The sequence below is a fragment of the Cricetulus griseus genome, chromosome 3 (genome assembly GCF_003668045.3).
Source record: "Cricetulus griseus strain 17A/GY chromosome 3, alternate assembly CriGri-PICRH-1.0, whole genome shotgun sequence".
Classification (NCBI taxonomy): Eukaryota; Metazoa; Chordata; class Mammalia; order Rodentia; family Cricetidae; genus Cricetulus; species Cricetulus griseus.
In genome coordinates this window covers 47,195,951-47,211,812 of record NC_048596.1, presented here as the reverse complement: position 1 = coordinate 47,211,812, position 15,862 = coordinate 47,195,951, and the positions used below count along the sequence as shown (strand labels likewise).

At 36.8% G+C, this 15,862-nt stretch overlaps 2 protein-coding genes across 2 annotated transcripts; both read left to right on the top strand.

Annotated features, from left to right (window-relative positions):
- The first annotated feature begins 1,302 nt into the window (after nucleotides 1–1,302).
- LOC100767036 (olfactory receptor 10W1) lies at nucleotides 1,303–3,926 on the top strand. Its single transcript, XM_027406825.1, has 2 exons — nucleotides 1,303–2,229; nucleotides 3,894–3,926. Exons 1-2 carry the CDS (start codon nucleotides 1,303–1,305, stop codon nucleotides 3,924–3,926), a joined length of 960 nt encoding a protein of 319 aa, XP_027262626.1.
- A 10,378-nt stretch (nucleotides 3,927–14,304) lies between these two features.
- On the top strand, nucleotides 14,305–15,252 carry LOC100764405 (olfactory receptor 10Q1). Its single transcript, XM_027406783.1, has one exon. It carries the CDS (start codon nucleotides 14,305–14,307, stop codon nucleotides 15,250–15,252), a length of 948 nt encoding a protein of 315 aa, XP_027262584.1.
- Nucleotides 15,253–15,862: the final 610 nt, after the last annotated feature.

The window sequence follows — 15,862 nt, the reverse complement described above, 5'->3', positions numbered from 1 at the left end:
AAGAAAGTTAAATTCAGAAAACATCCAGATTGCCTAGCATTATAGAGCAAATTGGTAGAATTATACAAATCATGTCATTCACAATCAGCATTAGTTTCATAATCATGCAATACCCTTATTTCTGGTACTATAGTGAAACATGAAAATTGCTAAGTATCATGAGAAAATATTTGAAGTACTTTTGAAATTCAGAAGAGGAGGATAAAGTGAATGAAACAAAGTGTATTTTCTAGCTATATGAACAACTCAAAGCCATTCATAACCAAAGGGCACATGGCATTGACATGGCATTCTGTAAATGTCTTTTATGGTGCCAAGGGATATTTTGAAAGAATATTCTTTGAAAAGAATTTATTGCCTAATGACTAATATTAAAATTTGATAGTAAGAAATTTGGATATGCATACTTAATGAGTTGAACCTCTTCATTTAAATTTGGGGGTGATTTTATATTGTTCTTATTCTGCTTTCCTTTTTGAGGAAAATACGTTTTCCTCTTTAGATTACACATTTCCTGTTGGAAGATAAAGGGAAATATGGGATAGGTTCTGAGTAGGTATTCTACCATCTTGTTCAAACTCACCAAAAGTTTTCAGCAGTGTGCTCATGTTGTTTTTAACATTTTAGGGAAAACCTATTGTAAAATACAAATGTGTTTGAGGCATATCTATCCTTATTTGATAAGCCAAGAGAAACCAAAAAAGGGGAACACCATTTTCAGCATCTTATTTGAGACATTGTCAAGTCTATCTTGAAGACTTTGTCTATGACTATTCATCTCATAACATGTCTTGCTTCTTTCTTTCTATCTTAACTTTCCATTGTAGGATGATCTGTGAGGATGAAATTGTCATGTCACTAATTAAATGCATGAAAAAACAGCAAATTACATATGCATATAAGTGACATCTATAGACATTAATTATATGAGTGAATAATTGATGAAATTCTTTGTGAGCATTCTAGAATAATTTATGACCCAAGAAAACCTTGATGATGAATAATGAGTTTACCTAAAGAATTTAATTGATACTCAATGCATTCTGAAAATACCCTTCTGAATCCACCCATTTCCTCTCAGGGTTTCGGTTAATAGTATGTCACTTCCATACTGTTTGCAGGTAGAAATTAACATGTAGATTTACATGTGAATAAATTTTGTAAAAAATTGAGAAATAAAAGATAGTCTGTCTCTCACATCTAAATTTATATTTGATAAGTAAAAGAATTGTCTATAATTTAAATATATCACTCATCTGAGAGATATCATTTTCCACTCTAAAGAAAACACCCATGTGCACAATGACCTGGGAAAACCACTCAGTATTGATGGAGTTTGTGTTCCTAGCCTATCCTAGCAACCCGGAGCTACGGATGCTCTGCTTCCTTGGAGTCAGCCTGGCTTATGCATTGATCATCTCTTGGAATATCCTCATTGTGGTCTCCATACAGACAGAAGCCCGCCTACATACGCCCATGTACTATTTTCTGGGCAGCCTCTCAGGGATAGAACTATGCTACACTACAGTGGTGGTACCACATATCCTTGCCAACACCCTACATTCAGAGAAGACCATCACTCTGCTGACCTGTGCTACTCAAATGGTTTTCTTCATTGGACTTGGTAGTGCTGACTGCTTCCTCCTAGCTTTCATGGCGTATGACAGATATGTTGCCATCTGTCATCCCTTACAGTACCCTCTCATCATGACTGTAACATTTTGTGTCCGCTTGGTTGTGGCTTCTGTAGTCATTGGCTTGTTCCTTTCCTTACAGCTTGTGGTATTCATCTTCTGTCTTCCATTCTGTCGGGCTAGGGGAATAGAGCACTTCTTTTGTGATGTGCCTCCAGTGATGCGTCTTGTGTGTGCCTCAAGTCATATCCATGAGCTCTCTGTGCTAGTGGCAGCCACACTAGCCATTGCTGTGCCTTTCTTTTTCATTGCTACAACCTATGCTTTGATAGTAGCTGCTGTGCTCAAACTCCACTCAGGAGCTGGCCGCCACAGGGCCTTCAACACCTGTTCCTCTCACCTTACTGTGGTGCTGCTGCAGTATGGATGTTGTGCCTTCATGTACCTACGCCCCAACTCCAGCTACAACCCCAAGCAAGATAAGTTTGTTTCTCTGGTATACACACTGGGAACCCCATTTCTCAATCCCCTCATCTATACTCTGAGGAACAGTGAGATGAAAGAGGCCATAGGAAAAATTCTTACCAGAAATTACTCTCCCAAATATTGATAGGATAGCAAAAATCCAATATAACAAAGTTTAGTTTGAGCTAAAGCAAACCCCTGTACCACTGTAAAAAGTATTATCTCTACTGATGTTAAAATGATGTTCAGAGAAACAATAAACATAAAGCATCTTACTGTTTACCTATGTGTTGTGACATTCTTTAATATGTGATACTTCTAGACTAGTTGATTAGTCTTGTAAGAAAGATATAAGCAAGAAAATGAGCAAAAAGTAAGGTGTGTTGGCAAACATATGTCTTTATATAGATAGTGGGAAAGTTTTAGCTTATTACATATGTTTTTGTTAAGATTATATGAGATGTTGAGCCAGGGAATGATTGACTTCAGTAGGCCATTATGATTAAGACACCTAAATAGTAAGGACAAATACACTGTTATCAGAAGCCCATTAGAAACTGAGGCAAAATGGTATTTATTCCAGGAATGGTAACTTTTATAAGAGTAAACAAATTTTTAACAAATGCAATCATACAAATGGAAACCAAGGATGACAGTACTGCAACCTCTTGCATCTATTGCTCAGTCTTTTAATTTAAAACAGAAGTGGATGCAAGAGGGCCTGGTGTTTGTGGTTCTATTATGAATTCATTGTCTTGAGATATAAGTTGTGTAGAGAGAGAATTTTTGAGGGCTAGCAACACACAGAATGATTCAAATTGTTTACTATACATACAAGTACATTCTCTAATAAAGTATTGATTAAATTGCTTTCATTAAGGAAGGTAATTGTTTTATATTTATTCAAAAGGCTATGTAGCAGTAATGTTATCATAAAGTGCTTACAGAGTTGCAGAAGTATAAATAATACACAAAGCATATAATAAACATATCAACAAACACACATTTTCTATTAGCTTTCAAAATATTTGCTTTTATAATAGTAGAAGCCTCTTTGAGTAGAAAGATCCACCATGGCCAATATTTCAAGTAACTATTATTAGTCAATAGCTCTACACAGTGTAATTTCTCCATAACAAGTGTAGTTAGTGTGCTTCCAGAGATTTCAGTTAGACTCAGTATTACACAGACAAGGATTCCAAAGTGACATATCTTCCTTTCCCTTCTGTGTGGGTTGTGTATAAAATTTAAAGAGGGGAGTGGTGCTAATTACAATGTCCTGGTCCTGAATTTTAGCTTGGTGGGCAGTTTGCAGCATTGAGATGTTTTCCATGACACAACATCTGATTGGTTGAAAGTTCCACATGACTTTAGAAGGAAGATAGCAAATAGTACATTGTTTGGATTTTGTTTTCATTTGGTTCTGTATTTTGGATTTGGAGACAGGGTCTTACTGTGTAGCATAGGTTGACAAAAAAAATTGAAGTCTTCCTGCTTTAGTCCTCCAAGGATTATGAATATGAACATGAATTACCACTCTTAAGATATGGTATGGTTTCAATTTGCAATGTCTTTGCATAGATTTTCTGTGGTCAAAATAAGCAATTGACATTATATATGTTCTCTCATTTTCATTTCCTGCTTTTATTTTTATCCCAAGAAACAGTTTATACTTGTCAATTTCATGGCACATATTTTATATGGTTTTGTTACAGTTAATGTTTTGAGATTACGATTTAATTACATGTCTCCCTTCTCTTTCCATCCTCAGAACCCTCCCATGTTTCCCATCTACTCTCTTTCAAAATGATGGGCTCTTTTCACTAATTGCTATTGTATACCTACATATGTTTTCATATACCATGGTCTTGGGTGCATACATTGGTGTGTGTGTGTGTGTGTGTGTGTGTGTGTGTGTGTGTGTGTGTGTGTCACTTTGCCATTAACCATCATGTCTTTTCTATTTTAATTCGTTGAGAGTCCATATTTTATGTAGTAAAATATGACCACATACAGCAACTTTCCTTATACCCTCAACCACCCCCATTTTCATACCTTCTTATCTGTTGTATAACCTACATTATCTTATACCTTTCCCAGCCATATGTATTTGGCACACAACACAGAGAAAGACAATAGGAGAAGAAGGGATATTGGGAAGTAAGAAAGGAGGAGGAAAACAATGATGGTATTTTACTAGATCACAGTGCTTAAGAATGATAACATTAGCCAGGCTGTGATGGTGCATGTCTTTTATCCTAGCACTTGAAAAGCAGGGCTAATGGGGGAATCTCTGTAATTTTGAGACCAGCCTGGTCTACAGAGCTAGTTCCAGGACATCTAGAACTATACAAAGAAACACTGTCATGAAAAAATAAAAATTACAATGGTGGTGATGATGGTGGTGGGTACATAATTGTGAAGACCATGGTAACTAATTTTCTACCAAGTAAGTAGATTTTGGTCCTTCTTTTCATAGCAAACCTGAAGCAGAGTAACTACGTGAGATGCGTATTAATTTTTCTTGATAACCAAACCTACCCACAGTTTAATTAAAAAATATGTGTGACATACTGAAAATAGATATTAATTATGGATAATGGATGTAAAGTAGATTATGGACACAAAAATAAAATTAATAGCATCCATAATAAAGTACATGATTTTAAACATGACATGTGTGGGGTGAAAGGAAACAAATAAGAAAACATAATTAGGCTAAGAGTTAGGGTAAAGTCACCAGTTCTAAAATGCTCTTAAGATTAGAGACATCTGTCTGTCAAGATTACTTGGTGGGTAATAGCAGACCTTGTAGTGAAAGCATGAAGAACTGTGTTCACATGCCTAGAATCTGGCTGCCTTTGATGCCCTTCCCCTATAATGAGATTGATGACTACCTTGGTTACCATCCTAGAGCCTTCATCCAGTAGATGTTAGAAGCAGAAGAAGTCACCCACAGCTAAACCCTGAGCCATGCTCCTGGAATCCAGTTGTAGAGAGGGAGGAGGAATAAGTAAAGGAGACAAGACTGTGCTGGATAAACCCACAGAAACAGTTGACCCAAACTTGTAAGAACACAGAAACCCTATTCATAAAGCTGGGGAACCAGCATTGAACCTAACGGAGCCCTCTGAATGTGGGTGCCAGCTAGGAGGCCTGGACAGTCTATAGAACCTCTAACAGTGGAGGTAGTCTTCATCCCTAGTACACAAATGACTTTGGGAAGCCATTCCCTATGGAGGCATACTATTGCAGCCCAAATACATGGGCCTAGGTCTTCACCCAAATGATGTGAGAGACTTTGATGACCCCCACCATGGAAGACCTCACTATACTTGGGTCGTGGGTGGGGGTGGGAGTGGGTTGGGGGTGTCAGTGGGGAGCATGGGAGGATGGGAGGGTGAGGTAATGGGTGGTTGATATGTAAAATAAGATGATTTCTAAAATAAAAATAGAAAGATGTGAATGGCACCCAGATTCAGTATTCAGAGTTTCTATGGAATAAAGTGGACAACTGAAGAAAACAAAACAAATCCCTGAAATTCATGTGATAATCTGGACATACTATGCATGCCTGTAGCCCCAATGCTGTGGGAGGTAAAGTGAGGAAGATGGCTGGTATTTCTTGAACATGAATATAGCTTCAGATTCTTCTCAAGGGAATGAAGTGAAATAGGACATGCTCTATCCTTCTCTGGCCTTCATAATGCCACTGGAGACAGTGATTTTTAATCATCAAAAGGAAACTTTATTAAGAAAAGAAAAATAAGTATAATACATAAAATTATACCAAAGACAACAAAAAATGACCATAGAAAAATACTTCACACACTCTGCTTTTGAAAAAAAAACACATTTCATTGCATTTCAAAGCTAATGTTTGTAGAGTCCAACATCTCACATCACAGATGAGAATGTCTATTTATGAACTTCCTTATGGCCTGAGGATTAAAGTGCCACATGTTAGGTCCAAAAATAATACCCTGGATCTCCAGAAATTCTGGACCAGTGTTAGTTAAATATGTTACACATACTTTAAGTTCTGGAGCTGGAATGAATGTCTTCAGAAACTCACTTGGGATATCCTACCTGGAATATAAAACCATCAATTCCCTGTGGGGTGTCAGATAAGAATAACTGGTACCTGCCTGAAATCCCAAGGCAACAACTCTTATAGTGACCATGCAGAAAACTTTCTCCTTAACATTTCTCTTTCTCTAGATGAATTAAGTTTAAGGGGTGCCACGAGGGATTTACCTCTTCTTGGGGGACTCATTAATTTTGTAGAGATCCCATGAAGGACACTCAGAGATCTGACTAGATCAGCTAAGAATGGACTTAATAATTGTATCAGAATCTATTCTATATTACTGAGGAAGATACAAATCTTCTCAGTAATGACTTAAACTTAGATTATCCCATGATATCATGGTTCTCATGGATATGCTTCTCACCCAGTTCTACCCCAGTCACCAATTTCTACACAGTGTCTTTTCTCCTGAGTGCCAGAAAACAAAGAATGCTTCTTAACATCATGTGGGCCTTATAAAGGCATCATGTTGTCTTCTTGTTCCATCTATAAGATTAAAAACAAAAGCCTTGTGGACTCTTATTCTCTATTCACCTATTTGAAAATTGAAAAAGTCTCTCTGTTGGAACTCCCCCAGTCATCTGTGGCAGCAGCATCTCAACAGCAAAGTTAATTTGCTCTTTGGTGAGTTTCCTTAGAAGCCAATAGAATGAAATGAATTTGAAACTGGTGAGGGAGTACCTTAAAGACAGCATTTCCTTAATGTAGATTCTCTTCCCACAAATGATAAAAATACAATTTCTATGATGCTTTATAATTTAAGTGAATAGTCATGAACATTGAAATAAATTATGGATCACACATGAGTTGTTAAAGTATATATTATCATTATTTGCTTTTATAGACCTAGAAAAAAAGAGCTGTGATACATGGTTGAAAATCCTAGCATGAAGTCAGATTAAAGCTCAAGTCTCCTACATTTTTGCATGTCATTGAAACATGGAAGGTGCTATGTAAAATATAATGTCCCAAATTGAAATTTTATGTAAAATTAATTGCATCAGTTGCTCAAAAAATGTTATCATGATAGCATGTACTGTAAATCTCTGGGAATATAAATAAATTTTAAATTTTACTATTATACATTTCACTTCTAAAAAGAGCATGAAATTCTTGTTTAAAAGAACTCAGTTTAAACTGGATGGTGGCACACACCTTTAACCTCAGCACTTGGGAAGCAGAGACAAGAGAATCTCTGAGTTTGAGGCCAGTCTGGTCTAGAGAGAATTCCAGGATGGCTAGGGACTACACGGAGAAACCCTGCATCATAAAGCCAAAAAAGAAAGCAAGAAAAGACAGATGAAAGAAGAAAGGAAGAAAGGGAAGAAAGAAAAAAGAAAAAGCACAGTTTAGGAATTAGTTGCAAAGAATCCTTAAATTGCTCTATTTCAATTTATGTTATCATACCTTATGAAGCTAAGGTTAGCAATCATGACTTATTATTTTCTCAGCTGTGGCCAAGATTTTAGTTAGTAGTTCAGACTCAGCTAATATTTGTCTGTTTTATTTGCTGGTAGGTTGCAATGCCTAGACAGTTGAGGTAAGCATAAGCTTATCAGAAAGTTCACAAATGGCATACCTATCACCAGAGTCTGTGTGGTCTATAGTAATTATACCATAGCCCAGTTGTAGAAAGAGCCACTGAATCTTTGCTTTGAAAGCTGATTCAAAGATTTTGACATTAATAAAATGATATAATTTAAGACAAACAAAACCAAATCAAGGAGTAGAAATATAGAAATGAATGGAAAAAATTCTGTGGCCTTGTGTAATTTAATATAGCAGTAACTAAAATGTTTATCAAACTGGCTTTAAAAAATGATTTCTTTAAACATAAGGCTCTCAACTGGCGATACAGACACTCATAAACAAGTGAATTATTTATATGAAGATGATGCCATGGTTGTTGTGGTCTCCAAAAACAGTTTTGGGGAAAGCCATTAAGTATTTTTCTTTTTTCTTTTTTTTTCTTTTTTTGGTTTTTCGAGACAGGGTTTCTCTGTGCAGCTTTGGAGCCTATCCTGGCACTTTCTCTGGAGACCAGACTGGCCTCAAACTCACAGAGATCTGCCTAGCCATTAAGTATTAAAGATGAAAAAATGCAATCAGTGGGTTTTCAGGGACAGTTAGTAATGGAGAAAAGAAATGATTGAGTGTCACACAGTGACATATGTGCATGCACAAAGGTGCTTTAAAAGCCATTGGTAGTGGCCTTCAGAATGGTCAATATCAAATTTTCAAATACAAATTTATTTTTAAATGATGTTTTTAGGCCACAGCCTGAGTTTTGAGCATGTGTACTCTTTTTCCTTGCATTTTCTCTATTGAGATTTGTTCTGGCAGACATCACATTCTAAACATTCATGTTTTTATTTGATCCACAGAAAGGGTATATAGTCAATGAGATCATGACTGCCTCCTGGTGTATGCAACATTACTACATTGGTTTTCAGGTCTTAAGAAAAACAGAACCATTCTTGAAAATTTTCATGAACAACAATGTTCTACCTTATTTGCCTTTAATTGTATGTGCTTGTAATTATCCTGATGAAATCCTTCCTCTATTTTCTTTCTCTATTTCATCTTTTACTCATTTTCTTATTATTGAAGGTTTAGAGAGCAACAAAAGGTCTGAGAAGATGCATCTGTAAAGGGCTTTACCCTCCATTTCAGGAAGGGTGATATGTAAGAGTAAGTATCCAAAGGGAACTCCATCTTGATGGGAGAACGGGGAGGAGGAACCTAATGACCCAGATTATGCAGGAATGTCACACATTTAGGACATTGGGTGTTTGTAAATTGTTCACAAAGACCATGTTCACATCCCCTGTCACTCATTAAAAAACCAAGTCATGTTAAGTAATGTGATCAGTGTGAAAATTAAATTAGCAGGTAAGAGTATTGAGCTTCAAACTCAGATCTGAACATGAAATCCAATTAATCCTCCCTCTACCATCCTGTCTCATCACACGTCTGAAATGCCAAACATAAAACAAGATTCCTTAGTGATGTCACAATTGGAGAACTGTGTATATTTATTATAGTACATCTATATGGAGAAACACAAAGTAATAAAAAGAAAGACAAAAGTACATCAACCTCACAATGTCAATACTTAATATTTCCAGGCATGTTCTTTCATTTTTGTAATTATATGTTATTGCTTTTAAATGATATGTTGATTTACAAACTCATGTTAATAAGGTTTCCTGATCTTGTTAGTTTTCCACAGTGTTATTTCAAATTATTTCAGACACTTCCATCATAGGCATAGTAAACCATTAACATGTATTCTTTCCTTGTTGATACTTGGATTTTTTTCTCTTTTATTCACTTGTTTATTTTGCACCCTGGCCAGAGTCTTCCCTCCCTCATCTCCTCCTAGTTCCCCCAATATCTCCTCGCCTCCCCGTCTCCATCCATTCCTCCATTTCTATTCAGAAAACAGCAGACTTTTCATGCATAATCCACAAAAGATGACATACCAAGTATTATACTTGAAATTTGACTTTTATTTGCTCCATTCCATTGAAAATTATGACAAATATCCATGTCTATACATGAAGAAATTATCTGAAAGCATTATTTCCAGTCAAAGTGTATCTACCAGGTTATAATTATACATTATCAAGTTGTCAAAATATGTAAATTTGTTCTTCTTTAAGTATATTCATTGGCATGTTAGTTGTTCATTTTTTGTTATTATTATTAGTTCAAATTAGAAACAAGCCTGCTTCACATATCAATCCCTTCTTCCTCTCTCTCCCCTCCCCTGAACTCTCCACCAGCCCCCCACCTCATCCCTCTTTGCTCCCCAGGGAGGGTAAGGCCCTCCATGGAGGGTCCCCAAAATCTTCCATATCATCGTGGGCAGGGCCTAGGCCCTCTCCAATGTGTCCAGGCTGAGAGAGCATCCATCCATGTGGGTTGGGCTCTCAAAGTCCATTCTTACACCAGGGATAAATACTAATCCACTACCAGGGGCCCCATAGAGTGCCGAGGTCTCCTCATTTCCATCCATATTCAGGGGTCTGTATCAGTCCTGTACTGGCATCCCAGACATCAGTCTGGGGTCCATGTGCTCCCCCTTGTTCAGGTGAGCTGTCTCTGTGGGATTCACCAGCCTGGTCCCAACCCCTTTGTTCTTCATTCCTCCCTCTCTGCAACTGGGTTCCAGAGTTCAGCTCAGTGTATAGCTGTGGGTGTCTGACTCTGCTTCCATCAGCCACTAGATAAGGGCTTTAGGATGGCATATAAGGCAATCATCAGTCTCATTATAGGGGAAGGGAATTTAGGGTAGCCTCTCCACCATTGCCTAGGTTGTCAGTTGGTGTCATCCTTGTAGATCTCTGGAAATCTCCCTAGTGCCAGATCTCTCCTCAGACCAATAATGGCTCCCTCTGTTATGATATCTCTCATCCTGCTCTCCTCTATTTTTCCCCCTGCTCAAACTTCCTGCTCCTCCATTTCCTCCTCTCCCCTCTTCTCCCCTCCTCTTCTCCCCCTCTCATTCAACCAGCTCTCTCTCTCCCCTACCCTCATGCTCCCAATTAGTTCAGGAGATCCTGCCCCTTCCTCTTCTCTGGAGTCCATGCATTCTTCTCTTAGAGTCATTCTTGTTTCCTAGTTCCTTTGGGGACGGGATTGCAGGCTGGTAATCCTTTGCTCTATGTCTAAGATTCATATATGAGTGAGTACATACCATGTTTGTCTTTTCATGACTGGGCCTCACTCAGGATCGTTACTTCTTGTTCTATCCATTTGCCTTCGCATTTCAAGATTCTATTGCTTTTTTTTTTCCCGCTGAGTAGTACTCCATTGTATAAATGTACCACATTTTCTCTATCCATTCTTCAGTTGAGGGGCATCTAAGTTGCTTCCAGGTTGTGGCTATTACAAACAACGCTGCTATTAACATAGTTGAACATTATGTTCTTGTTGTATGAGTGTGCATACTTTGGGTATATGCACAAGAGAGAAATTGCTGGATCTTGAGGTAAACTGATTCCCATTTTCCTAAGAAATCGCCATACTGATTTTCAAAGTGGTCTTACAAGTTTGCACTCCCAGTAGCAATGGAGGAGTGTTTCTTTTTTTCCACATGCTCTTCAGCATAGACTGTCATTGGCATTTTTAATTATGAAATTAATGCTCATGATATAAGTTATTTTGATGGAAGATGAGGTGAATTATAAGCAAACAAGATATTTTGGAAATTAGGAATAGTCAAAAAACCTGGATAGTAAGATATGAGGGTTCACAGTCAAGCAGTCATTTAATAACAAGTACAAAATGGGGACACTGGATGGTCTGACAGACTAATTGAGTGGATGTTGGTTAAGAATGATGGATATATAAATATGAGTAGTAAATAAAGAATCTTGAAAAAGAAGTAAATAATATAAATTAATGAACATCATAGGGATAAACAAATGTGACTATTCTTAACACTATAAAAAAACAGAAGTCCCCTCCACAGTTCACTTCAGAGTGTTTTTGATTGTGGGTATCTTACTAACCCTAGATTTTGTTTTGTTTTGGGCATTCTGTTTCTTCAGTCAGCCATTTTTTTCTGTGTTGTTGTTTTAGTTTCCTTGTGTTGAATAGATGAAGCAAAATTCATTTTTTATTATTATGGAAAGTAGATTCTTCTTTCAAATAATACATCCTCACCACAATTTTTGTTCCCTCCACTGTTGTCAGATAACCAACATCTCCCTTCTCCCCCATATCTACCTCAGGCGCCCAGGAGACAACAACCAAACAAACAAAGAAACAAAAGATGTAATAAGACAAGGCAAATGTGGGAGTGGCTTGCTTTAACTTGAGGCCCAAACCATTAGATGGAGCCTATGCCCAACATTGCCTGGATGGCTAAGAACTGGAAACTGGATAAACATCAATTCTGAAAATGATGTCACACTGGTGCTAGTGGCATATGCCTTTAATCACAGCACTCAGGAGGCAGAGGCCAGTGGATCTCTGTGAGTTCAAATCCATCCTGGTCTACCAAACAATTTCTAGGACAGCCAGAACTACACACAGAGAACTTGTCCTGAAAACTACAACCAAAAAGAAAAAAGAAAGAAAAGAAAAGAAAAGTGATGTTAGACTTTCTGTCATTACAGATTTCCTTGGGTGGAGATATATATATATATATATATATATATATATATATATATATATATATATTCTCTCAGAGAACATAAACCTGATTTGAACTTGAACTTCAACTTATACATAGTGAAACAGTCACCAGTCACATTCCTTGTTTTATTTGCAGTGATTTTTACCTTAAAATGCAATTATATTTTTCTTCATTTTCATCCATTTGAATGGTATAACACATTTTTCAGCATATGACTTTTAAAAATTAATAATTTGAGTATTAAACTATGTATGATTATTCTGAAATATATGCCCCTAGTTAGTTACATTATAATAAAATATCCTCTGAATCTTCCTTTAGATGAAGAACCTTTTCATAATTTCACTTCTCACACCCTGCCTGATCACATAAATTTTGGTTTTATACTTATGCAGTTATTTTACATTTGTAGATTATATTTATATATATACATATATATGTGTATATATATGTATACATATATATATATATATATATAGTGATACACAAGTTGTTTATTTCATATATGCTTTTTGTTTCTGGCTATTCATTTTTGCTTTTCATAATTTTTGTATTAATAATTCATTTTAATGTATATTTTATGAGTGATTCTTTAAAACATTACTTTACTATGTGATTTCCTAGTCTGGATTTAAATATTTTATTTAAGCATTCAGGAACCTAGCGTATTTATTGAAAAGTTGTTTTAATTACAGTTAAGAAGACATATTCCTGTGTCCTTTTAAATCGCAGACAGTTTTTGCACTGCTCAGAACACAAGTCTCGACAGTCAGGTATAGAATTTTTTTACACTCCTTTTCTTAAAAGTATATAACATTCTATTGCCATCATACATTTTAAATATAATTGCAATCAAACTAAAAATACTTAATCTATAATTATTATCCAATATCTTATATGCATGATGTTCCCTTTAATTCATCTAATAATTTTCATGTATAATTCAATTTTGCCTACTGCATTTTGGTTTCTTTGTCATAATTCATATATCAGGTAACATTACTCTAACCATAACACAATTATGTTTCATTAATTGTCATGTAGATCTTTATGTAAGTTGAAAAGGTTTGGGGCACAGTAAGGAATTCAGAAAAAATCAAATAAGGGAAATATATAAAAATGTATGTCATATTGGAAATGATTGCCTATTTTGATATGAGGTCAAACCCTGATGTAAAGTGACTGTATCATGAAAATTAGAGTATGGACACCATGTGGGGTATGATGCAGCTATGAAAAGAACAGAATATTATTACACAGAACTGCAAGAGAAACCTGAGCAGCATTTGCAGAAATGATATGGAATCCATGGACAGTAATATACATTATGATTACATACATTAATTAAAACATAGTAAAGCTAATCTAGAATCATAAAAGCCCAAAGAGTGGTTACTGTTCTGATACATAAGATTAAAGGGATAGGAATGATGTCTGTTTGCTTATTGTATATGTTCATGTTGGTAGTGATTTAATTTTATTGCAAAAATAATTAAGATCTCTACATGAACTATACATACTACTATGACATAGTAAGAATACACACTAAAAATGTTAACAGTGCATCCAAGTTTCTAATTTTAAACATATCAATGGCGTATCTTTGTACTTCTACAAGATGTATACAAAATATACCCTTTTACTTACAAATAAAATTTTAGCATTTCTCAGTTAAATTAAAATGCTAAAACAAATTAGTGAAGGTATTTGAGAAGAAGATTCTACCGGTTTTATCTGGAATTTGTTCATAGATAAGGAACTCTATCACTAATGAAGATTTATAGGGAAAAATATATCAGACATTTTAACTGTGAATTCATCTTCCAACATTGGAATTGAAACTGAATTATAAGAAGGAAATCACATAACAAACGCATATGCAGGCTCCCTGCTTTTCCTCAGTCTCGAAACAACTCAGTAAATAAGGGTTCCCCACTCCATCCCACCCACTTTTTTTTACAGAAGATATGGTGACTGAGAAACCCGTACTCAATCAATCTGGTTCCCCTGAGTTCGTGTTCCGTGTGTTCACCAACGTCCCTGAGTTTCAGGCTCTCCTCTTCACACTCTTCCTCCTGCTCTATCTGATGATCCTCTGTGGCAACACTGCTATCATCTGGGTGGTGTGCACGCACAGCTCCCTGCACACGCCCATGTATTTCTTTCTGGGCAGTCTGTCTCTCCTAGAAATCTGTTACACCACAGATGTGGTGCCCTTGATGCTTTCCAACATCTTCGGAGCCCAGAATCCCATATCATTAGCTGGTTGTGGAACACAAATGTTCTTCTTTGTAACTCTAGGAAGCACTGATTGCTTCCTATTGGCAGTAATGGCATATGACCGGTATGTGGCCATCTGTCACCCTCTGCACTATAGCCTCATCATGACCCGGAAGCTGTGTGTCCAGATGGTACTGGGTTCCTTGGCCCTGGCACTTTTTCTTTCCCTGCAACTCACTGCCTTAATATTCACCTTGCCCTTTTGTGGATATCACAGGGAAATCAACCACTTCCTCTGTGATGTGCCCCCAGTCCTGCGCCTGGCCTGTGCTGACATCCATGTGCACCAGGCTGTCCTCTACGTTGTGGGCATCCTGGTACTGACAGTCCCATTCCTGCTGATTTGCATCTCCTATGTATTCATTTCTGCCACAATCCTGCGCATGCGGTCTGCAGAGGGCCGCCAGCGGGCCTTTTCCACCTGTTCCTCCCACCTCACTGTGGTCTTGCTACAGTATGGCTGCTGTAGCCTGGTTTACTTGAGGCCCCGCTCAAGCACCTCAGAGGATGAAGACCGCCAAATAGCCCTCGTCTACACGTTTGTGACTCCATTACTCAACCCTCTGATTTACACCCTTCGAAATAAAGATGTTAAAGGTGCCCTGAGGACCTCTATCTTCCATAAAGCAGTCTGAGTGGAGTTACAGATGTTAGACGATAGTAGAATACTTGGGTGGGTGACTGTCATCTTTAAAGTTACATCTTTAAATTTAAAGGAAAATTAAACTATTTACTGTTGTGAACATCACATTGAGATGGTTTTTTAACCATGTGTTGCCCATGATCGCCAGATTCAGCATTTTTGGACTCATAATTTTAAATTTTGAATACAGCTTCTAATATGAGAGTGCTGCCCTACTTCACTCTGTTTTAACGACTCTCAGTTCATACAAGCAAGTGCTTTGTTGGGAACCTCACATACATACTTTGAATAAAGACTGCTGTCTGTTTACATGCATCCTCCTGAGGATGCAGACATGCTCATTGTATAAAAGGGGGTTACTTATATTTTTTAGATGATGAATATTTTCTAAAATAAATCTTTCTTTGTGCTTGATGTGAAGATACAGTAATCAATTGTTTATTTAATGTATAGGATTTTTTTCATTTAAAGTATTTCATTAGTGACTTCATTTTCTTCTGCTGGTAAGGAAACAGGAATTAGCTTCCACTGGCCAAGCACCTATGAACAGCTAGGTTAGTGAAGCAAGACTTGTGACTGCTGACAGAAAGTCTCTGTCCTGG

Coding starts and splice junctions, on each gene's coding strand:
- LOC100767036 (XM_027406825.1), top strand. CDS start 1,303: ATGACCTGGGAAAACCACTCAGTATTGATGGAGTTTGTGTTCCTAGCC. Junction 2,230..3,893: donor AAATTCTTACCAGAAATTAC/TCTCCCAAATAT, acceptor GTTTCCCATCTA/CTCTCTTTCAAAATGATGGG.
- LOC100764405 (XM_027406783.1), top strand. CDS start 14,305: ATGGTGACTGAGAAACCCGTACTCAATCAATCTGGTTCCCCTGAGTTC.